Below are 24,748 nucleotides of genomic sequence, written 5' to 3'. Positions count from 1 at the left end.
AACTATTTACATGTATTTACATGTCTATATTTATATTCATATAATTTATATGATAAATAAATATATTTAATATATAAACATAACCTATTTTTCTGAAATATATACATGCATGTGTGTGTATTTATTTAAGTTTTCTTGGTGGCATTTATACTTGTAATAGATGAATTATTTGCTGTTTATTTTCATACCATTTTCATTCAATGTTTTTCAGCATTCAGTCTTTGTGAGTTTATATTGAGATGACTAATAAATAAAGCTAGTAAACATTGGGCAGTTTGCGGCTTTCTGTATCGCCTTCTTGGTAAGATGATTTTTTTTTAATTAAAGTGATTTATTTTTGTAAAAGTATAATAGTTTATTTTAGATTTGTCATGATAACAGGCGTATACATTTATATTATTATTATTATTACCAACAACAACAACAAAAACAACACTAATAATAATAACAAAATATATTATTGTTGATGTTGTTATTATTATTATTTATTTTAATAGCCTAAAATGAATTATTTCCACTGCCTGACCCATCCCCCATCTCTGTCTCTCTCTTACACACACACACGCATCACAGACGGTTCCTCCCATTTCTGGCAAAAAGAGGGACTAAAGCCTGCTGCCTCCACACATAAGCATATATCTCTCTGGTGGATGCGTTAATGTTTTACTGACAGTTTAGTAATAAAGAGCGTCGTTTTAAACGGAAGAGATGTCGACAAGACCGGGATTCTACCGGCAAGAACTAAACAAGACTGTCTGGGAGGTGCCAGAACGATACCAGAATCTCACACCGGTTGGATCGGGGGCATATGGCTCAGTATGGTGAGTCCAGCAGGCGAGTTTATGAATACTACTATGAAGAAGGTTTGACTTATGAATATTAACGAAGTAACCGATGATTGGCTGAAGCGCCGACGTTCTATCGCTATCGAATCCTTAACTAAAGGCGTGGTCATGAATATTACACTAGGGCGTTCAGGAAGGTTACTAAGCAACGTCAGCATGAATAAATTAATATTCATTAGCCGAGCCTTCGTCGTAGTAAGATTAGTAATTTAGCGTCCAAGAGGAGGAGAGGGTGAGGCAGGAATAAAGCTTGACAAAACAACATCCGGAAAAACATTAATCTGACTTTTTCCACAGTGATAATCAACAACTGGCAGGAAAATATTTAGCAAAATAGAACCAACATTTCATACTGAAAATTATATTTGTTGGCATTGCTGTTTAAATTTGTTTATATTGTGAAAGACGTCAATCATTCCTTCAGCAACAATGTCTGTATGACCTCATGTGGCATGTCTGTAGGTATTAACAGTATTAAAAAAATTTAATCGCCTTCATCTGAGTGATGCTGAACAAAAGCTGATTTACTGAATGTATCTGGCAATTTATAAAGAACACAAAGGCAGTATTTAAAAGTAAACAAGGTATTTCCTGTATGGTAGTCACGACATTTGTGTTTTTATACAGAATGACCATATACTAAGGCTCTGGTTCTGTAAATGTGTTTAGTTAGGTTGTATAAAGAACCTTCCAACATGCCCATCTGGTGCCACAATATTGCTCTAGTAGACAACATGCTAGGCCTATTCAGTTCCGGTCTTAAAGTGAGACCGTCTTCCAGTTTTACCTGTGCCACACCCCCCATCAGCATCTGACGTCCATCTGCATGGGAAAACGTCCAGATATTTCATCCTGCCATAATGCACTCATTCTGAGAGATTTACATTGCACTGCACAAGGTAGCATGTCAACTACAACATTAGAACCCTCGAGCCTCCCTCGTGCTGTGACTGACTGAAACGGTTGCCATGGTGACACAGCTTCTGGCTTCAGCATCTTCCCATTTTCACCGTACTAATTTGCAAATATTGTGAAGATGTCAATCAGTTTATATAGAAGTACGTCACGTCATTTTGATGCACCAGCAGTAGTTGCATAATCATCCAGATGATATGCTAAATTAAGTTTACAAGTAAACATGTTTCTCTTCCCCTTCCCTAGGCTACTATTTTTTCTGACCATGTTTCACAATTGTTGTGTAATCAGGCGTTGCTGTTTCTGCTCTGCAAGCTACTGATCTAACAGCTTCGTCTAAGAGAGCCAGGTCAAAATCAGTCTGACTCATGATGGTATAAATATATTCTTCATTAGTTATTAACCGAAAAGAAACCAACAATGGCTTAAAAGAATAGTTCACCCAAAAATGAAAATTTGCTAACATTTACTCACCCTCAGGCTATCCAAGAAGTAGATGAGTTTGTTTGTTCATTAGAACAGATTTAAAGAAATGTAGCATTACATCATTTGCTCACCAATGGATCCTCTGCAGCGAATGGGTGCCGTCAGAATGAGAGTCCAAACAGCTGATAACAACATCACAATAACGACTCCAGTCTATCAATTAATGCCTTGTGAAGCAAAAAGCTGTGTGTTTATAGAAACAAATCCATTATTAAGGTGTTTTAACATTAAATCACTGCTTCATGGTCAAAATATGTGTCCATAATTTATTATAACATCCTTCAGTGAAAAAGTCCATCTCCTGTTGTCCTCTCACATCAAAATCCACCCACATATTTGTTTAGAACTGGTTTGGACCGGTTTTGCATGATGGTTTTAAACATGCAGCTTTTCACTTCACAATACGTTAGTTGATGGTCTGGAGTCATGTGGATTACTTGTGGATTATTGTGATGTTTTAATCAGCTGTTTAGACTCTCATTCTGATGGCACCCATTCACTGAAGAGGATCCATAGGTGAGCTAGTGATGTAATGCTACATTTCTCCAAATCTGTTCCAACGAGAAAACAAACTCATCTACATCTTGGATGGCCTGAGGGTGAGTACATTTTCAACAAATTTTCATTTCTGAGTGAACTATTTCATGATATCATTAATATTGTACATATTAATAATGATCTATACAACAAAATTTCTAATTTTCATTGATTGCAATGAGCATAAAATCACACAAACAGTGACTCCATCAAAAGCACTGATTAGGGAACTAGACACTGCACAATCCTGCTCTGTTTTGGTTTTTAAACAAGGCTCTCAGGTCTTGTTCGCTTCAGGCAGACACTAAAATTAGTGTACTGAAAGACACTGTGGTTGACAATGCTAAATAAAAGCTAACTAGCAAATATCCCAAACCCACAGGCAATTGGGGAAAAAAAGCACCAGCAGAGTACATTGCTTGAGGGCATCACATGGGCGTCCTGTTTTTGAAGCTATTACCAGTGTTTCTTCCCGTTTATTTGGGAGGTTTGCCAGCTCTGAAAAATTATGCGATGCAGCTCATTTCATTGTTAGTGACGCAGATGCTCCGCAACATCTCGAGACCACCTGAGACCTAATTATTTCATTATCTGTATTAAAAGATGCACAACACTAACAATGGATTTACACAGGAGATTTAATTGCTGCTGATTGGATCCCACGTCGATTTGAATAGGTTCAGCTATTTCTAACAGCCTGGGGATACAAGAGACAAGAGACATATAGAGACATTGCCGTGTATCATCTGACATGAGAGGCCTGATTAAGCTATTATGTTTTGTTTTAATAATAGGCCTGGTCCCATAGTGCTTTAATAAAGCATGCAAAACAATGCAATAGTCATGTAGTCACAATATCCAAATTCATTAGTGATCATAATTTGAATGTAGATATTCAGATTGTCACATTCGTTCAGAATTAAAGCACTACAACTATAGAAGAATGAACAATCCTTATTCAGACCCTGTTAATGTCCATCATTTTATTCCCCAGGAATCTCTCTCTCACACACACACACACACACACACACTCCAAAACAAACACTTTCTTACTCAAATGAGCTGTGAATTTGCATTGTTCATGTTAAGCCCTTTTCTATTGTGTGATTATTTGACTTCTTCACAGCAGAGCTGATTCATTTTAAAGGAAGGGGGCAGGGCAGACCTGGGGTGTGGAGGGGTTGAAACAGGGAATGGGAGCATCCCAAATGGGGGTTGGGTGCTCTTGTCTTCAACAGAGAAAAAAAAATCATAATAAAATAAAATGTGTATGCCATATCATATTGCATGCTTCAGTTGTAGAAAATTCCAGGACTGCATCTTTCACCTTGATTAATGAATTTCTAAGAATACCTTCATTAATCCAGTTCTAAAGACCTGCCGGGGGGTTTGATTTATTTAATTCAATAGACTAAAGTACATTCATAAAACTGAGTCACTGCAGGAATTATTACTTTATCCACTGACTCAATTTCTTTTGCTTTTTCCACCTAATTTCTCAATTGGCCTTCTGAAATAGTAAAATAATTAAGCTTAGCCTTTCTAATCAGTCTCAACTGAGCCTCTGAAAGTTGAGACAAATATCTTGTTTACTATGTATTTATTAATTACTCTTGCATGATTCAATAATCAATCCAGAGCATTTGGTTCAATAAAGAACTTAAGAGTGCGTGTGACTGCTTTCATTCAGAGTGTGTTTAATATGGTCCACCGCTGTGAGGAAGTGATACCATTTTGAACAAAAGGTCAAATTTAACAGGAACATACCAGTCCTCTCATCATGGCAAATGACTGTAGTCTCAATATCAGCAGAAACTTTAGTTTTGAGTTGGAGCAAATCATTTGAAACGTTTGTCTGTTTAACTCTCTAGCTCAGCATATGATGTGCGCCTTCGTCAGAAAGTGGCCGTCAAGAAGCTCTCCAGGCCTTTCCAGTCCCTCATCCACAGCAGAAGAACGTACAGAGAACTGAGACTCCTCAAACACATGAAACATGAGAATGTAAGTCCCTCAAAAACACATGCAAACACATCGACGCAGGGGATACCAAATACCAAATGTCCACTCCTGCACCAACATAACTCATACAACTGCTAGACAATCATCAAACATCTGAATCGAGATTGTTGGGTCTGTTCAAACAACAAAGTCTAGAGCCGCTTGAGTCACTCATGTTATTTTTTTCTGTAATCCAGGTTATCGGACTGCTGGACGTTTTCACTCCAGCAGCTTCTCTTGAAGAATTCAATGAGGTGTGAGTGTCTGCCCGGTCACTATATCTTCATTTGTGAATGCATTTACATGTCTGTAAAACTAAAATGGTTTGATTAAAACCATCTGCACTTGCAGTCAACCAATTATCAAACAATATTTGTTTTTATTTGCATGTGTGTGATGATTTAAATGCACTAAATCGGCTATAAGCTAAGACTGTCTCTGTCTCTCTAGTTATCTTGTGACCAACCTGATGGGAGCGGATCTCAACAACATTGTCAAATTTCAGAGACTTTCAGATGAACATGTACAATTCCTCATTTATCAGCTTCTCCGTGGCCTAAAGGTACACTTTCAGTTCCATTTTTCACAAACATGAAAAACATGCACAAACAGATGTTCTGAATTGCAGATGCAAACAGTTTTTTTTCTGTCTCTATGCCTCTTTTACTATGTCCTACTGTTTCTTCTAACGGCTCAACTTTTTTTCTCTCACAAACAGTACATCCATTCAGCTGGGCTGATCCACAGAGTGAGTGCTTTTCCTCCTCCTCAGTTTTTGTTTAGTGTCCATTTTATAGGCCACTAGAGTCTTGTTCCTTTTAACACTTTTAACATCATAATACATATTTTAACAACATATATGTTAAAAATTTTAATTTGTATGCATGTTTGCAGGACTTAAAGCCAAGCAATGTAGCGGTGAATGAAGATTGTGAACTCAGGGTGAGAAAAACTCCCCTTTTGATGCCTTTCCAGTCTATACACACAACATTCCTGAATTACCACAGTGCATTTCTTTTGTAAATTTTTTTTTTTTAATCAAAATTGTCAGATCCTGGATTTTGGATTAGCCAGACAAACAGATGATGAGATGACGGGTTACGTGGCGACTCGTTGGTACCGAGCACCTGAGATCATGCTCAACTGGATGCATTATAACCAGACAGGTAAAACAAGCATAAACCTTAAATTCTTGTGTTTTTGAATAGATAGATGGATAGATAGATAGACAGACAGACAGAGACAGACAATGCTGGGTAGATTACTTACATATTGTAGTCCATTACTGATTACAAATTACATGATAAAGACGAATTTTACATGACATGATGAATTTTAATTAGTAACATAATCTGGATTACACATATTAGGTAATGTATTCTGACTACTTTTTGATGACTGTTAGATTACTTTCGACCTAACTTGTTTATCACATAGACTTGTGTACCATAGTGATAAAAAAAACACACACACAAAGAGAAATGCATTAAACATCAATAAATCAATAAATTATTAATAATTTACTACCATTGTGTGAATAATATGTAATCATGTAATCCAGAAAAGTAACTGTAATCTGATTATAATCATTTTAAAATGTTAGAAAATCTAATTACAAGTACTTAATTTTTCGAATCTGATTACATAATCAAGATTACATATACTCAGTTACTACCCAGCACTGCAGACAGACAGACAGACAGACAGATAGATAGATAGATAGATAGATAGATAGATAGATATGCACTTTATGATCTGTGCAATTGGTTGATCAAATACGATTAAATCTGTTTTACAGTGGATATCTGGTCTGTTGGATGCATCATGGGTGAACTTCTGAAGGGGAAGGTTTTGTTTCCTGGCAACGATTGTATCCTTCCTTCACGAAAGCCACTTAAACCTCCTCTTAGTGTGTTTGTGTGTGGTTTTTGAGTGAGTCTTGCTTCCTGTAAAGGCAGGTGAGGAAAGTGCAGCCTAAGTGGTTCAAATTAAATTACAGAAGCTGAATGTAAGGAACTAGAAAACAGTTTCCAAAGATGGAACCTATAACCTCTAAACTGTTATAGAATCTTTGACATAATTTGTTCAGATATAGATCAGCTCAAGAGAATCATGGAGGTTGTAGGCACTCCTACGCCTGACGTTTTGAAGAAGATATCCTCCGAACATGTGAGAAGAGACCAAGTGTTCAGTTATTGGTTTAATTTATTAATACTAACAATGTCTAATGTTGTTGATGGATGACAGTGTGATTGAAATTTAAACCATAATTTTTGGTATTACCCATCTAGGCTCAGAAATATATCCAGTCTCTTCCACACATGCCTCAGCAGGACCTGGCGAAGATATTTAGAGGAGCAAATCCTCTGGGTAAGGCTAAAGGCCTTCTCACATTAAGAACGATAACTATATTAGCGCCCACACGCCATATTAGCGTGAACTGCATTCATGCCATCTGCCACTTTTAACGCTCGAGCTCTTTGATGTTTTCTGGATTTTGATTGGCTATCAATGTTTCATCAACTGGGGGAAAAAAAGTTCTGAATGTTTCAATGATATTGTGGTGGATTCTGATTGGTTATCAATGTTTTTATCATTCATCAGCTGGAAAAAGAATTCCGAAAGTACCAATGACATTGTTCTTTTGTATCATTGTTATAGTTGTGGTCTAAATGCTGCTGTTCTCTTAAATTTAGAATAATTTTTAAAACTTTAAAAAGTTATCATCCTTGAAGTACAATCAATGCTGCAAAAAAAAAAAAGTTTTAGAATTTCAAACAGTACTTAAAAATAGAATTAGTCAAATAAAATTAATTATTTCCCCCCTTTTCAAATCTTTCTCATCCGCATTTGCCCTCTTTGACTTTAGCGGTTGATCTGTTAAAAAAGATGCTGGTGTTAGACTGTGACGGGAGGATTTCAGCCAGTGAAGCTCTGTGTCATCCGTACTTTTCCCAATACCACGATCCTGAAGATGAACCCGAGGCGCCTCCGTATGATCAGACCCCTGAGAGCAAGGATCGCACGCTGGAGGAGTGGAAGGGTGAGAGGAAATCTTACACTGCTTTTGTTTGGATTAAAGGTTGTAAACGTACACTAAAACACCACCATGCTGAAGCTATTTGTTCATTCAGAAAATCATTGTGAACACGATCTGCCAAAATTGATACCTTGTAATATAAAATCAACTCTATTTGTCACACTTTTCGTCTTTATTGACTTGTATTTAGCTTTATTAACTAATAATTGGAGTTGTTCGGTGACTATGGAAATCCACTCTCTCTTTCTCCTTCCACAGAGCTGGTGTTTGAGGAAGTAAGCAATTTTAAAGATCCTCCCAATAAACCTGAAAGTCTTCAGGTTGAACAATAAAACTGAGCATAACTACAATCCAGGAAGATGCCGCCCCTCGCCACTGTCTGTCTTTCAAACATACATCCTACAGGACTGATGGACATACTGTATGAACAGCTTGCAGTCCAACCAGAGACAATGACTATGTATTTCCAAGGCATGACGCCCTTCCTGTATGTGGGTGTGTGTTCATACACACTGAATTAAGAGCAAAATACGACCGGTATTGTTTGAACATAGACACAATGTATTAATATCACAAGGTGCATGTTGTGTGTATGTGTGCAGAGTTGTGTGCTTTGAGTGTTTTTTTATATTTGATGTGAGACAGGTGTCTATAGGTGACGCAGGGTATGGTGTCTTTCATATGAGACCAAAACAAACTAAGCAGGAGGAGGAGAAAATATGTTTACAATATTGGATGGAGTGGGATGTGTGTCTTAAAAAGTTGATATATGCATCAATGTACAAAAGTCTCTGCATAATCAGTTACATAATCTGTCTTTACTCGTTTTGCATCCGCAAGGCTATCTGAATATAACATACCTCAAATGCATCATGTGTGTTCGCATGGAATCACAAAATGAAGTGATTAATAGTTGTTTAGTTACAGAAACAGATTGCTGTGATAAAACTCATCCCAGCCACAAATACTGTCTTTTCTTAACAAAAGGTTCAAATAAAGGTTAACTGTTAGTTTACGCTGCACTACAACAGTGCTGGTTAATTCAACATATGCTGGACAAACTGTTTTTCTTTTCTTATGTTATTTAAAGGACCAGTATGTGGTTTGACCTCCTTTATTGTAAAACATAAGTTTCCACATCCATTTCTATAGTACAAGTCCGTTGTCAGTTGTTAATATCCATATTTATCACAAAACCTGTTAAGAACACGTCTGGGTCATAATTCATCCCAAAAAAAATGGTATCTTGCATAAAAAAAAAACTTTTAGGACCATTATGATTGTTTGCATTGTGACATTATTTTCATTGCAATTAAGAAAATGTTCATTATGAAAACACGCAAATCAGTCAATCAATCACAACAATAAATATATTTGCCGTACTGCCTTTAATTTTTACAAATGTAAAATATAGACGATTTTAGGAATATAAGAAACAAAAGAATTTATGAAAATAATGTCAATGTCAAAGTTTTTTTTTTTTTTTACATATAATAAAAAAATCAACATACCTGATTTTCTTTATGTAAAATATAATTTCTTTTTTGAGAAAGCAATTTCAGTTCAGTCTTCTGAATGTTTCTTCTGTCTAGTAAAATGAACGACACAATATTTAAAATGTATTTGAGGAATAGCAGCAGTTGTTTACAGACTGAATATGTGTGTGTTTTCAAAAAAGAAAACTGCATTTCAGGAAGTGGTTAACATGGTTAGTGTCACAATTATTTCTCAATGTATGTTTTGGAAGATCCTGAATGACCACTTTGATGTCATGAAACTAGTCAGCATCCTCTAAAGTTGAATGGGGAAAATGGGTGTGGTTTCTTACATTTACACTGTATGTAAATGCACATTATCAACCAACTGCCCTGCTTTCAGAAAAGTAGTGTAAAAAAAATATACTAACCACTTGGTACAAACAAGTGTCACTTCTATGATGTTGTTCAGATGTCCTGTTATGTGGCCTTAGCACTTTGCCCTTATGTATCTGCACCCTCCTCCTGGTCTCTTGCATGCCTTTAACAAAGATAAGAACTGCCTTCAGCTGTTTCACTGGGACTGGATCGGTCTTTTCCCCTTTGTGAGTAAGCCAGTCCCCTTAGTATGTATGCACGACCCCCTCACCATCTCTTTTAATAAAATTAAACTCTTTTCCTGAAACCTGTTACGGTGTTAAACATTTTAAAAGTAGAAGGAATCAATTAGACCTCATTTACAGATCCGTTAACATTCCGAAAACGCTGCTTTACGATGTTCAAATGTTTATTCCAGCGCGTAATTGTGGAAACGTTTGAACCGCCCCCAAATCCACCGGGGCTCTCCAAGTTGCGCTCGTTCTCTGAGAGTTTCTTTATCAAAATAAACAATGAGAACGTAAAAAGGATAGTTTCACATTTGAAAGACATTCCTTTCAACACTCTCTGAGGATGTCACTCCGAACAGGATTTTATCGCCAGGAGATAAACAGAACCGTTTGGGACATGCCGGAGAGATACAGAGATCTCATTCAGATAGGAACCGGAGCATACGGAACGGTCTGGTAAGAAACCTATATTATTAGTATTTAAAAACTTCATAATTCTTTAGCTTGTCCAAATGATTTAGTTAGGCTACTTTCAGGGGATCGACTTTTTCGGTTCCGTAGTTTTCGGAATTTGGTGCAAATAGCTATTCGTCTTACGCAATGCAGCTTTCTTAATAAGCATAGCCCACTTGTTGTATATAAATGTGTTACAAGTTTGTAAGAAATAGCAGTACTTTCATTTGAGCGGCGTACTGTTGCTATGGTTACCACTGACGTCTATTTAGTGCCCTTAAACTAACTTACAAAGTTAACTTTTGTGGCTGCTAAAACGTTGCATTCACAACATTTCAACAACTTCTGCTTTTGTTTAATTCTGTTAAAATTACTTTACTTGCTGAAACAAAAGCAATAGTTTACAGGTGTGCCGAAATTTGCACCCTGCCAGATTATGCATCCCCTAGTATTGGTAGGTTTAGGGTTAGGTGAGGGGGAGGGGTTAGGATTAGGATTAGGGGAGGGGTTGGGATTAGGCAATCAGGTAGCGACTTCAACGAGGGGGTGCATAATCTGGCAGGGGTGCAGAATTCGGCACAACACCGGCTCTGTAACTTAAGTAGACATGAGGATATTTCTCAAGAGAGCTGTGCAATGCGCAATGAACGCTGTTAGATTGGCCTTATTTTTTTTTTAAATTGCATCATATACTTCCATCTGTTTTCTTAATTCTCCTTCAACTAAAGGCCTTCACTATCTGGGTGAAACCTCTGTAAACTTTTCTCCCTTTGCAAGACAAGAGGTCACATAACAAAGCCTCCCTGCTGATGCCATTGTCTGCGTTTAACAAGCAGAATTTGCCGAATCAAAGACATTGTGTTTGTCTTCAGCAGGCTTTCCGCTTTAATAGATTCTTCACTTGCCCAAGTCGCTCAAGTTTTAGATTGAGTAATGAACCTGTTGCACATTACGCTACGTAGCCTACTCAACCTTTTTCCTGACCACATTTTCAGGTTCAGACGTAGAGGTTTAAAAATAAAAATGCAATCAACATGACAATGCAATGTCCACGGGACTTCAACCTCGCAATGGTCTTGTAGATGGTTATAGACACACTTGTTAAACATTGTTCTTACTCTTCTCAATATATCCAAAGTTCAGCCATTGACCGTAAAACAGGAATGCAGGTGGCCATCAAGAAGCTCCACCGGCCGTTCCAGTCCAGACTGTTCGCCAAACGCGCTTACAGAGAGCTGCGACTGCTCAAGCACATGAAACACGAGAATGTATGTTACCAACATCTACATTTACCATTTACATTATTAAAGAACTGTGTCATTAATTAATAATCTCATAAGGTTGCCGTTTTCCCTTGTTTTGCCTCTCTTTATGAAGCTTGCCAAATTTTTACTTTGTTAATGTTGTTCGTGCACCCCAATATCTAATTCTAACTGATTGTTCAGGTTATTGGACCGCTGGACGTCTTTACCTCGGAAATCTTGTTGGACAGATTTCAGGATTTGTGAGTCCATTCTTTCAGTTCTAATGCACTATTTTAGGAGATTTCAACCTAAAAATCTAGTTTTTCTCTAATAACACTTAAACTACCACTAAACTACTAACCACTATCATTAGCGATTGTTTTAAGTTCTGTCATCACAAGACCAACAATGAAACAGCAGCTAATGTCTTTTTCTCTGTTACCTGGTGATGCCGTTTATGGGCACTGATTTGGGAAAGCTGATGAAGATGGAGAGACTATCGGAGGACAGAGTGCAGTTTCTGGTCTATCAGATACTGAGGGGTCTGAAGGTTAGGCACAGATATACACACAATCACATCTGTGAAGCACTCTGTCTTTTATAACTTTGTGGTATCTATAAATCTCTCACTCTTGTTCTGTTTCCACAGTACATTCATTCAGTTGGGATCATTCACAGGGTAAGTGACCTCAGAGAGTTTAAATAGATGCACAGAGGGGGTTGGGTGACCACTTCATTCAACCCTGACATTCATTCATCCTCTGTCCATCTCTTCTCTTTTATAATGACTGAGAAAATTTATGGAGGCGTGCATTTTTGTTTCTTTAAAAACAGGCTATATAGAATAAGTAGGAGCATTTTTACTGCCTTAGATGTATATGTATTAGTTGTGTTTCTTGTAAATGTCTACTTGGTTGTCGTTGTTCAGGATCTCAAACCAGGAAATCTGGCAGTGAACCAGGACTGTGAGTTGAAGGTATTAAAGCAACTCGGTCTATAGCACAATTTAAATTAATGTCTACATCAACTTTCCTAAAAAGCTGGAGTTTGAAAAATCCTGACAAGGATGACGGTAAACTTTGTGTGCAGATCTTGGACTTTGGACTTGCACGTCAGGCAGATTCAGAGATGACAGGTTATGTTGTGACCCGCTGGTACAGAGCACCAGAGATTATCCTCAACTGGATGCACTACTCACAAACAGGTGAGATAGACTACCAATAGAGACGTGTACAAATAAATGTAGCTATTACATCGTCTAACCACTAGATGTCCCTGTAGGACATCGCAGTGAGCTCAGTATGACACTAGTCCTGGGGCCGGTTGCACCAGCTGTGATTAAAGGCAGGGTATGTGATTTTTCAAAAACACTTTAGAAAACTGATTCGGGCCGAATCGCAAAACAAACTTGTAGCCAATCAGCAAAAGGGGCGTGTCTACTCGTGATGTGGAGGAGAGCGCGTTCAGTGCATGGGTCAGACATTAGCCGAGCCTAGCGACAGAGAGATAGAGAATATTGGTTTTGCTTTGTTTCACAGAACTAATCGTTGGCTGGGTTGCGTACGTATATGTGGGGCGGATCTATCAGAATAGGTGCAAGACCCTTTTGGGGTAGGGGCGGATTTGTTTTGGTGATTTCAAATATCAACATTGGCTACCAGAAATCACTTACTCTGCCTTTAAGTTACAACTTAGCCTATTTTTTGGCGTAAAGGGGCACCAAGTTACAACACACGCACTACTAAATATTTCTGCGTTGCATCATGAAACTGAATAACACAGCTCAACGTATAAACTAAATATTTCTGGAAGCCTCCAACCAGAAGAAATGTTGTTAATAAAATCGCAGATTGAATGAATTGCATCTTGAGAACTTTAAATTCCAATTTAAGAACTTATGAACAGCTGGTTCAACGCCTGATGTGATTATGAACTCTTTTTCTGTTTTAGTTGATATCTGGTCAGTGGGCTGCATCATGGCGGAGATGTTGCTTGGAAGGCCACTTTTTAAAGGAAATGACCGTATCTTTTTTTTTTTTTTTGCAATGTAACTAAAAGATGATTTCTCCTTTCACCTGTTCTAGTGACTTTAATGATTAGCTGACTGATATTATGTTGTTCTTGACTTGTGTATTTACATGTAGCTATCACTGAAAATCAGTCAACTGAACTGACTTTATTACAATCCACAGCAGAGATTAAACAGATAAAGTTTGTGTTCACTGTACTGTCTCTATTGTATTACTGAATTTCTCCTTGACATAGACTTGTAGATCTGGACCAGCTGAGAGAGATCATGAAAATCACAGGAACACCAGCACCAGATTTCATCATGAAGCTACAGAGCCAAGATGTGAGTGTATTACAGATAATAAGAAACACAGGAAGATTGCATGCACACACATAGACATTGCACAACTGATGCGTGTGTGTTTTCTTTATCCACCCAAACAGGCCAAAAACTACATCAGAGGTCTGCCTAAAGTACCAAAGAAAGACTTGAACACTATTTTCTTTAAAGCCAGCTCAGAAGGTAAGCCATTTCTTTCTTTTGCTCCCCTGCTAGGGTCAATTGTAAGAGTTATTTGTGTCTAATGAGTGTCTTTTTTTCAGCGGTGAACCCTCTGGAGTGGATGCTGGTTCTGGATCCAGACAAACGCTTGAGCTCCCGCTGTTTACAGAGTTCAGAGAACCTGAGGAAGAGACGGAGGCCCTACCTTATGATCACTCTATGGACAACACAGAACTGCCTCTCGATCAATGGAAACGTATGAGATATCTTAATAGTTCAAATCTATAATAACAGAATTGCTAGGTTTTATTTCTATGGGCTGAGGTAAAGAATGAATAATGTAGGAGAGAGATGAGAAACACATGAAGAGAGGTCACAATGTACAACTCCATTCTTAGTTCTGATTCATTGTCGTCTCTGTCTCTCACTTGGCAGGTCACACTTTTACAGAGATCCTGTCATTCCAGCCAGCCATCACAGAGATCAGAGACTCCAAAGAAACATCCCTCTGAGTGGATGCAGATACACACCATATATAATATGAATAAATGTATGACAGAGAAAATGGAATGAATGTAAACCGTATGACTTTGTAAGTAAGCAAGAGTTTGTCACAATGTTGTTCAGTTAGAAGGTTCCACATGATTATACGGTTATGTGAATTCTCTTTATTACTTGACTTGAATATGCAAAATCCATGTTTTACCTGCAACCAAAAACCATTGTATTTGAATGCTAGTCTTAATGATTTCAGCGTGCCAGTAGGCTTATGTTTTATTTACTTTACTGATCAGTTCTTATTTAATTTATTAACGCAATAATTTACACAGAATATGTAATGGTTAGCACTTTTAACACCACACCTCTATTTTATTATTGAATAAAACCATCTTACTGAGTGTCTCATGATTTATTAGAAAAACATTTGCTAGTGGAATAATTTTCACTCAGAAAACGTACTCCAATAATCTTTGTTTTATTATTTATTAACTTTAAAAATATATTTTTTTCAGTGTATACGAGTATAATTATTTTATATTATTTGCCTAAACAAATCTGATTATTTTTCAATACATAAGGTATAGTATTTATCTTCTCTCAGTGCAACAACCCTTAGCTTTTCCTGAGTAAGATTACATAACTCATCTTACATAAGTTTAGCTTTAAAAATCAAGCACCCAGCACAAAAATAAAACGGTAACATGCTTAACTGTTTATTGCTTTTATGGTGCACATGTACTATTTTCCCAAAAATTATACAGATCAAAAATTCCCTAATAAAGGCTGAAAAAAAAATAAAACTTTTACTTTGTCTGACATCCTTAAGAAGTGCAGAAAGTAGGAGTGTGTTTATAAAAAAGGCATCGAAGATATTTTGAGCATAAATGGCAGGGAAGTTTGTGCTTTATATCTGTAAAATGGCACTGCTGGCAACCAAACACAAATTTTAAACAGCTGAAACTTCTGCTAAAAAGTTAAAGATTATTATTTTTAGCACATCATGTCTGTTCCTGAGAAATTAGTGCCACCTGTTCAAACATGATTATATCCCACTTGATAAGCAACAGAGTGACCTTACGTTGCATATGTGACCATAAGGACTGAGGTCTTTATAAAAGCCATACCTTTCTCTCTTGTAATTTCAACACCATGCACCAAACACCATGAGGAGAGCTGCTTTATTTCTACTGCTGACGGGTCTCTTGGCCAATGGACAAGGTGGGAAACTTTATGAAAACTGTTTGTTTTTAAGAATTGATGGAAATGCTTGTTAAGTTGTTAAGTGTTCAGTCTGAATGAAATCCCACAGAGTTACTCTGGGAAAACGGCTATGACCAGTCTCTAGATTTTAACTGCCCGGCAGGACAGTCGATATCCTACATAAAGAGGTGAGTAAAAAGCAGACTGTACTTCTGTAAAGGTATAGATACTGTTAAATGTTATACTAAAGTAAAAGTCAAAACATCATGGGTCAATGTGGTCTACAAAAATATGGATCAGTGAATGCAGTTTACACTAAAATGGAAGTAATTGGCTATAAAACATGCATGGTAATTTGTAACCCCAGAAAAGTGTCAATATTCCATTTCAAAAGAACTTATGTACACATTCTCAAAAATAATACTATAGTAATGAAACAGAACACATAATAAGTTGATCATTCAATTGCCTCTTACTATTTCCTAATGAATAAACCAAGCCAACATGATAATCATCATGAGGACCGGATGTGGGAGTTCGGCTGTAAAGACACCTTTGATTCTGGTGCAGACTGTTTCATGTCACCTTACGTCAATGATTTTGACCAAACGTTCACCTATGAGTGTCCACCGCACCACATCATCACAGGAATGAGCAGCTACCACAGCAATAAGCACGAGGACAGACGGTGAGCCATGATTTTGGACTGATTTTGATGTTTGTGTGAGTTTACCTGAGCTGATGCCAATACCAATTTTTTCACACAGCTGGCAGTTTTACTGCTGTAGAAGTAACGGCCACTGTACTGCTAACTGTGAGTGGACTACCTACGTGAACTGGTTTGATGAGCTCTTTCACTGGACCGTACCAAACCAAAACTACCTGGTGGGTGCTGAAAGCTACCATGAAAATAAACATGAGTAAGTATAGCAGCAGATTTTTCTCTCTTGAATATTTTGTTAATTTTAATATTGATAAAGGTTTTTGGTAGACGGTGAAAAAGGTGATGCAAATGTGATACTGGAATCCTAACTGCATGTGAAACTGCATATTTCAATGCTAACATGATATCTTTTTTTTACATTTTCAGAGACCGGCGCTGGAAGTACAAGTATTGTAGTAAAGTACAATGCTGAGACTCTCAAATGCAAATAATCTCAAATAATCTGAAATAAACACAAGATGGAAATGTAATGTTATGGTTATTGGCCCAAGAATTTTGAATAAAAAATCAGTAGGTCTGAGACTGTTAATGTATATGCGAGTGTCATGAAGTATACTGAAGCCATTAGTGGAGGAAAAATCAGTACATTTGCAATTATCAATAAAATTGAGTTCCAGGTGCTAATATTTTGAATAATAATAATAATTTCCAGTTCATAAAATAATTAGCTTTTGAACCATACGATTACTTTTTCTTGAACGGACTACGCATGTCTGGGGTCCAAAACTCTGAGACTACTCATAATGAAAAATGTAGTAAATAAAAATTCTAAGTTATACTTTCAGCATAATAATCACAGTGAAAAGTTGACATCTGCACAAAGAGTTCACATGGTCACCATCACAACTATTATTTGATTACTACTTCTTAAAAACTTTTTTTTTTACTAATCTTTTTTTAACTTGTTCATATTTTATCAAGCACAGGTAGGGGAGTCTGCCAGACCCGGTATCTCATATAAAAAAAAATTATGGGAGTGCAGCACTCATGTCACATATGGTTGACATTATCAGATGGATTAATGGAGTATCACCACCAACAAATATTTGGTCCCTTACCTATGAAGTCGATACGCTTGTTTAGAGCAGTGTTTCCCAACTCTGTTCCTAGAAGCAAACAAAAAGCAAACATTTTCTATCCCCTTTATTTAAACAGACTTGATTAATGACAATAAAGTTGATTGAACTCATTGGCTCGTAGGTAGGCTTCAAGATCTGAAACAGAAAATGTGTACTGTTGCTGTGCCTCCCGGAACTGGGTTCGAAACACTATAGTTTAGACTCTAGACTTAAACTTTAGAGCATCCGCTAACACTAATAATTTTAGTCAGAGGTGTACAGGTGAGCACGAGTCAAGAGTAACTGTGTTACAAGTGTCTCTTGAACCCATGAGCTCAACATACAGAGATGCAAACTCATGCAATGAGACAATTACAGATCAGAGGAAATTTAGTGGAAAAGCTTCAAATACACATTTCAATCAAATTTAAAAGACTTTATGATTTAAAGTTGTACTCCTTAAGTTTCACTGGGAAAGTAGTGAAAATTTCACTGTTGCACATGAAAACAGAAATCTAAACATCAGAAATTCAGAGGTCTTTGAATAAATATATGCCATTTCATTTTATTTTATTTTTATATATTTAACTTAGAACATTAAATAAAATTAATAATAACATTACATACAATTTTTTTTTAAATAACAGTCAAAACATTGCTCTTCGACAAATGGCTTTGTTCCTCGTCTCTTTGGATTAAATAATCTGCTAAATGCATAAATGTAAACGTATATATTCTGATTTCACTGGTTTGTAAAGCACTCACATAGGGAGTTTTCTTGTTTTGCTTCACAAGCAGTTTAATATTTGTGTATATCTTCGAAAATCAAAAAGTTGCACTACATTGTTTTAAGCAGTCAAAATCAAAACCTGCAGCACTTCTGTACAGATGAGTCAGACTCCTGATTGGCTGCTGCTAGAATCAGCCATGTGAAAAGCATTTAAAAGACCGCACAGAGAATAAGCACCATCAACACTGTTCACAGGTAAACACCAGAATCATTTGCATCTCTGAACACAAGACACCACGAGGAGAGTTGCTCTCTTTCTGCTACTCAATGGACTGTTGGCCACTGGACAATGTGAGGGATTTTAGTAAATGTGTTAGCGTTTTATAGGGATCCTTTTCCTCAAATTTCTATGTATATCTTTGAGAGACTGTGATCTGCAGCAGTATTTTTGAGTTACTTGATACTAGAATATACTCCAAGCTGACACTGGTTTGGTCTCTATCTCCACAAAGGCTGGCATAACAACTATGACGAGCCTCTCAGTTTTAAATGTCCTGCAGGCCAGTCAGTGTCCTCCATAAAGAGGTATTGCTTACTAAAGGTTTATCGTATTAAACATTATTATTAAGGCATAAAAACTTCCCTATATTCACAAACTGTACATTTGTAAATTAAAGTTTTCCCATGGATAAATTCTATACATTTAGAAAGTTTCTGACCTTTAAACTCTAAATAAAAGTAAAAAAAATGTTTAACCATTTGTCCCCATTCCTTGCTTGCACAATGTAACCAAAGCCAAAACAGCAACTATTATGAGGACCGGCGCTGGGAATAAAGCTGTAAACCCACCTATAGCCTGAGTGCAGTGTTTCTTGTCACCTTACATCAATGAATTCGACATAGAATTCAGTTTTCAGTGTCCAGCACAGTATGTGATTGCCGGAATGAGCAGCTACCACAGCAACCATCATGAGGACAGACGGTGAGCACTGATGATTGACTCATTCTTATGATTAAACTTTAATTCACTTGAGTTCATCTGAACTGATGTCAGTACCACACTGGTGGCAGTTTCCCTGCTGTAAAGTGAAGTGCACTTCTGGGGTCAGTGGAAACTCTCAGTGGTCTTCATACGTGAACTCCTTTGAAGAGGACTTCCAGTGGACTGTGCCTCCTCACAACGTTCTGGTGGGCGTTGAATGCTACCATCAAGATTTTCAAGAGTGGGTATAATTTCTTTACTTACTCATTTTATTTCAAATAATAAATGTCAGACTGAGTGATCTGTTACATACTAATGTCATATTTGTACTTTCAGAGATCGACGATGGAAGTACAAGTACTGTGTCCAACAATGTCTGTAAGACTCAATATTCTCTCACAGTTCAAAGAACCAAGACGAAGACAAAGACAAAAAATTGCAGCTGATCTCTGTATTCAATTAGTAAATTGGGCTGTGTGTGAGTGTTTGCATGGTTGAATGTGCTCAATTCATTGGGTTAAATCTTTACAGCACTTTGACATTTTCAGTGACATGATCCTTGATAAGAAAATGTGGAACAACTTTGCTGAAACCTGCCTACCCTGTTGAAAAAAACAGCATAAGCTGAACACACCACGCAATCTTCTACCGGTTGTCGACTATTCTGATATTTTGCTGGACATTGTAGTTGGCGGAGCAGCGGTGCTGTTTAAACGCTTTAAGACGTGCAAACGTGGGAAGCGAGCCGGCACGATTGTCAAGCTCCGACAGCACGATTTTAGAACGGCACCGCGAATCTCCACTCTCTACCCAACAAAATGGACAAACTTTTTCTGCTCTCCCGGAAAAATAAGGACTTTTCAAACTCTGCTGCTCTGTGTTTCACGAAAACCTGGCTGAACGAAGCCATTCCGGACAGCGCGCTGCATCTGCCGGGCTTCCAGCTGATCATAGCGGATTGCGATGCAGAATCAACAGGGAAATTGCGTGGTGGCGGGACATGTTTCTATATCAATGAAAGGTGGTGTACAGATGTAACAGTGTTGAAGAATATGTGCTGTCCCGATCTAGAAGCACTTTTAATCAACTGTAAGCCTTTCTACTCGCCACAGAGTTTTCCTCGTTCATTCTCGTGAGTGTTTACATTCCACCGCAACGGCCAGCTCTAGGAAGGGTTCTGGTCGTCCCAAATGTCTTCCATTTAAGGATTATGGAGGCCACTGTGCTCTTAGGTACCTTAAGTGCAGCAGAAATTTTTTTGTAACCTTGGCCAGATGTGTGCCTTGCCACAATTCTGTCTCTGTGCTCTTCAGGCAGTTCCTTTGACCTCGTGATTCTCATTTGCTCTGACATGCACTGTGAGCTGTGAGGTCTTATATAGACAGGTGTGTGGCTTTCCTAATCAGGTCCAATCAGTATAATCAAACACAGTTGGACTCAAATGAAGGTGTAGAACCATCTCAAGGATGATCAGAAGAAATGGACAGCACCTGAGTTAAATATATGAGTGTCACAGCAAAGGGTCTGAATACTTAGGACCATGTGATATTTCAGTTTTTCTTTTTTAATAAATCTGCAAAAATGTCAACAATTCTGTGTTTTTCTGTCAATATGGGGTGCTGTGTGTATATATACGTATATAATTCAAACAACACATTACATGCCCCACCAGAGACAAAAATATTCTGGACCACTGCTACACCACAATAAAGGACAGGGGCATCGCTGGTGAGGGAAAACGGTGACAAAGTGCATAGGACCTAGAGACCTCCCCATTAGGCGCTGTTTTTAAATGACAGCGCATGCGAAACTGCAAAAAGCAAATACTCAAAAAGTGTGAAGCGGCGTGCAAAAGAGGAGTGAGATAAGTCACCCGCACAGCGCTGATGAACGAGCGCTGCACTTCCATAATAAAATTAACAACTGTTCTGACTCTCGCACATTTTTCAAAACCTTCTCTTCTCTGCTTTGTCCTCCCCCACTTCCTTCATCAACTCTAACAGCTGATGACTTTGCCACATTCTTCATTAATAAAATTACAACCATCAGCAGCCAGTTTTCCACACCACAAACTGACAATCACATCATGACAACAAATACACACTCTCTCTCCTCTTTCTCTCCACTCTCGGAGGCAGACGTTTCCAAACTTATCCTTTCCAATCATTCTACTACCTGTCCGCTTGATCCAATCCCCACTCACCTCCTTCAGGCAATTTCTTCTTCAGTTATTCCTGCGCTTACTCACTGTAAGTCTCGACACTATTTCACCACGCAAGAGTTTGTGGAAGCCAGACGCTTCGCCTCCTCACTCTCCCCTTGCCATCTCGCCGGGGGAGCTGGGGAACCGGGTAAGAGCTTCTTCTCTTCCTATACTTTGGGGCACTATGGTTCTCAAGTTAAGCACACTTCCTCCCCTCTGCTGCCCCACCGTGGGTACGTCGCAAATCGTTCCCTTGGTCCTCCCATTCGGGCTGTCCCGCGTTTTCACGAAAGTTACAGAAGGTGCCCTGTCTCCACTACGGGAGAAGAGCGTCCAAGTCCTCAACTATCTTGACGACTGGCTTATATTAGCTCACTCACGAGATCTGTTGTGCAAGTACAGGGATATGGCACTTCAGCATCTCAGCCAGTGGGTCAACATGTCAACTGGGAAAATAGCAATCTATCCCTTGTGCAGAGCATCTGTTTTCTTGGTATGGAGCTGGACTCGGTCGACATCACAGCATGTCTCACGAACGAGCGTGCACGGTCAGTGCTGAACTGCCTGAACTAGTTCAGAGGGAAAACAGCGGTTCCTCTAAATCAATTTCAGAGGCTCCTGGGGCATATGGCATCTGCAGTTCCGCCGCTTGGATTGTTACATATGAGACCACTTCAGCACTGGCTGCACAACCAAGTTCCGTGATGGGCATGGTGCCACGGCATGCAGCGGGTGGGCATTACCCCGGTTTGTCGCCGCATTTTCAGCCCGTGGTCGGACCTTGCTTTTCTATGGGCAGGTGTGCCCATGGAGCAAGTGTTGAGGCATGTTGGTGTCACAACAGATACCTCCAGGATGGGCTGGTGCGCTGTATGCAACAGGCACGCAGATTCAGGGCTCCAGGACGGGACTTTGCCTGCAGTGGCGTATCAATTGCCTCGAGTTACGGCAGTACTACTTGGTCTTCACCGGTTCTGTCCGCTGCTGCAAGGCAAGCATGTACTCGTTCGCACCGACATCACTGCAACAGTTGTGTACATCAACCATCAAGGGGGGGTACACTCTCGTCGCATGTTGCAACTCGCTCGCAATCTTTTCCTTTGGAGTCAAATGCAGCTCAAATTGCTGCGTGCCGTTCATGTTTTCCGGGGGAGCTCAATCGTGCACCCTGCCTGTGCACAAATCAAATGAAGAAATTTGCTAAATTACATATGCAGAATGATTTTACATTTTAATGAATGTTGCAACTACCCCTGTGCACTGTTGCAACCATCCACTGTTATGGGGCCAGTTGCAACATTTGACTTTGCCTATTCAAGTATAAATTGTATGTATATTATCATATGTTCACATTACAGCATTGTGGGTGGGTAGCTGACAGATGTAGCTTTAATGTATTAAAATTTTGGCTTTCCAATACAGTCTCTGAAAAACTTAAAGAAATGCAAAATGTGTTGCAACCAAAATGTGTTGCAACCAATATATTGCCTGGTGTGGACCTGGAAAGTGCTAACGCAAGCACTTCAACAGTTTAATTACTGACTATATAACTCAATATAATTTTATAATAAGCTTCAAATACAAATTTCTCATCAAATATATATTTAGGGTGACAAAGACAGCCCCGTTTTCTGGGGACAGTCCTGATTTTCGGCGTCCTGTCCCTGACTGGAGCCATCCGTGGAAATGTCCCCATTTTAAAGAGTGTTCAAAACAGCCCCACAAACACTGCAAAAAAACCAACTAACATAGCCTGCTGGTTATTTCACACACATCTTAACTATATCACTAGGTGAAAGTACACCCCAAGATGAATAATATATAAACACTACCATTCAAAAGTTTTGGATTAGTAAGATTTTTAATGTTTTTTTTTTTAAAGAAGGGTCTTATGCTCATCAAGGCTGTATTAATTTGATCAAAAATACAGTAAAAACAGCAATATTGTGAAATATTATTAAAATTTTAAATAACGCTTTTCTATTTTAATATGTTTTAATGTATAATTTATTCCTGTGATGCAAAGTGAAAATTCATTTTCAGCAGCCATTACTCCAGGCATCAGTGTCACTATTATTTGATGAATAAAAAGTTAAAAATCATTTATTCAAAGTAGAAATCTTTTGTATATATATATATATATATATACTATCATTGAAAAGTCTGGAGTCAGTACGTTTTTCTTCTTTTTTTGAAAGAAACTGATACTTTTCAGTGGCCTCGCTAGGGATTCTGGGCCCATTGCACTGATTTTGCTGTGGGGGCCGCCCTCAAAATCACATTCAGTGTGGCGATAGCACAATCACGTTCAGTGGATATCATTGTGGGCCCCTCTTAACCTCTGGGCTTTATGGACTCTGTATTGCAATAATTTTGCTATGGGGGTCCCCTCAAAATCACATTCAGTGGTGGGGGTGCGGGGGGAGGGTTGGGGATCACAAACAAAGCAGCAAGAGAGAGAAGCATGAAAAAAGCATTAAAAATATCACAGTTTTCAAAAAATATATTAAGCAGAACTGTTTCCAACATTTACAATAAATCAGCATATTTGAATGATTTCTGAAGGATCATATGACACTGAAGACTGGAGTAATGATCCTAAAAATTCAGCTTTGCCTGGCTAGCGGTCCCCAACCCATCTCGATCTAATTCGCCAGGTGCCCTCCCAGGTTCAGGGGCATCCTCTTTACTTTGGTAATGGACAAAGATGCCCATGTCCTGTATGCAGAGATTTCAGTCCTCTTGGCGAAGAATGTGACACAGCCTGTCTTTTCAGCTGAGATGAAATCGGGGTTTTACAGCCCTTATTTCAGAAGAACGGTTTATCACGACCAATCCTGGATCTGTGAGTCTTAAATCGATCCCTTCACAGGCTTCCGTTCAAGATGTTGACGCAGAAGTGCATTCTTTTGTGCATTCAGCACCAGGACAGTTCCTGAATGACTCCACAGTTGTTACAGTGCTGTCCATGATGGTGATTGGGGGGAGAGCAGGGGGTTCCTCCTGAAGTTCACTATCATCTCCACTGTTTTGAGCGTGTTTAGCTCCAGGTTGTTAAGACTGCACCAGTCAGCCAGCTCTTTAACCTCCTGTCTGTAAGCGAACTCGTCTCCGTCCTGGATGAGGCCAATGACTGTAGTGTCATATGCAAACTTCAGGAGCTTGACAGAGGGGTCTTTAGATGTGCAGTCATTGGTGTAGAGAGAGAAGAGCAGAGGGGAGAGGACGCAACCCTGG

General features: G+C 38.5%; 2 protein-coding genes and 2 pseudogenes across 3 annotated transcripts; all 4 read left to right on the top strand.

Annotated features, from left to right (window-relative positions):
- Positions 1–616: 616 nt before the first annotated feature.
- On the top strand, positions 617–8,155 carry LOC107725929 (mitogen-activated protein kinase 11). Of its 2 annotated transcripts, XM_016535354.1 has the most exons (12): positions 617–821; positions 4,655–4,784; positions 4,979–5,037; positions 5,232–5,343; positions 5,500–5,529; positions 5,676–5,723; positions 5,833–5,947; positions 6,580–6,651; positions 6,871–6,950; positions 7,073–7,151; positions 7,651–7,824; positions 8,080–8,155. In XM_016535354.1, the coding sequence occupies exons 1-12, from the start codon at positions 709–711 to the stop codon at positions 8,151–8,153; spliced, it is 1,086 nt and encodes a 361-aa protein (XP_016390840.1). In that variant the 5' UTR covers positions 617–708; the 3' UTR covers positions 8,154–8,155. The 2 variants fall into 2 exon arrangements, with proteins under 2 accessions (XP_016390840.1, XP_016390842.1); XM_016535356.1 differs by lacking the exon at positions 8,080–8,155 and having other exon boundaries at positions 7,671–7,761.
- Positions 8,156–10,247: 2,092 nt separating this feature from the next.
- On the top strand, positions 10,248–14,692 carry LOC107725933 (mitogen-activated protein kinase 12-like; annotated as a pseudogene).
- A 1,068-nt stretch (positions 14,693–15,760) lies between these two features.
- Positions 15,761–17,003, top strand: LOC107725942 (hemagglutinin/amebocyte aggregation factor-like). The gene is made up of 5 exons (XM_016535376.1): positions 15,761–15,832; positions 15,924–16,002; positions 16,314–16,502; positions 16,582–16,734; positions 16,905–17,003. The coding sequence occupies exons 1-5, from the start codon at positions 15,778–15,780 to the stop codon at positions 16,948–16,950; spliced, it is 522 nt and encodes a 173-aa protein (XP_016390862.1). The 5' UTR covers positions 15,761–15,777; the 3' UTR covers positions 16,951–17,003.
- Positions 17,004–18,653: 1,650 nt separating this feature from the next.
- On the top strand, positions 18,654–19,690 carry LOC107725902 (hemagglutinin/amebocyte aggregation factor-like; annotated as a pseudogene).
- The last annotated feature ends 5,058 nt before the right edge of the window (positions 19,691–24,748 follow it).

The sequence above is a fragment of the Sinocyclocheilus rhinocerous genome, unplaced genomic scaffold (genome assembly GCF_001515625.1).
Source record: "Sinocyclocheilus rhinocerous isolate Xijiao unplaced genomic scaffold, SAMN03320098_v1.1 scaffold395, whole genome shotgun sequence".
In the NCBI taxonomy this organism is placed as follows: Eukaryota; Metazoa; Chordata; class Actinopteri; order Cypriniformes; family Cyprinidae; genus Sinocyclocheilus; species Sinocyclocheilus rhinocerous.
This window is presented reverse-complemented; position numbering and strand designations above follow the sequence as displayed.

What these genes read in the sequence shown, in the direction of transcription:
- LOC107725942 (XM_016535376.1), top strand. Translation starts at nt 15,778, where the DNA reads ATGAGGAGAGCTGCTTTATTTCTACTGCTGACGGGTCTCTTGGCCAAT. An exon ending in TCTCTTGGCCAATGGACAAG is followed by an intron (nt 15,833 to 15,923) that starts GTGGGAAACTTT and finishes GAAATCCCACAG; the next exon opens with AGTTACTCTGGGAAAACGGC. An exon ending in TCGATATCCTACATAAAGAG is followed by an intron (nt 16,003 to 16,313) that starts GTGAGTAAAAAG and finishes GAATAAACCAAG; the next exon opens with CCAACATGATAATCATCATG.
- LOC107725929 (XM_016535354.1), top strand. Translation starts at nt 709, where the DNA reads ATGTCGACAAGACCGGGATTCTACCGGCAAGAACTAAACAAGACTGTC. An exon ending in GGGGCATATGGCTCAGTATG is followed by an intron (nt 822 to 4,654) that starts GTGAGTCCAGCA and finishes TTAACTCTCTAG; the next exon opens with CTCAGCATATGATGTGCGCC. An exon ending in CACGCTGGAGGAGTGGAAGG is followed by an intron (nt 7,825 to 8,079) that starts GTGAGAGGAAAT and finishes CTCCTTCCACAG; the next exon opens with AGCTGGTGTTTGAGGAAGTA.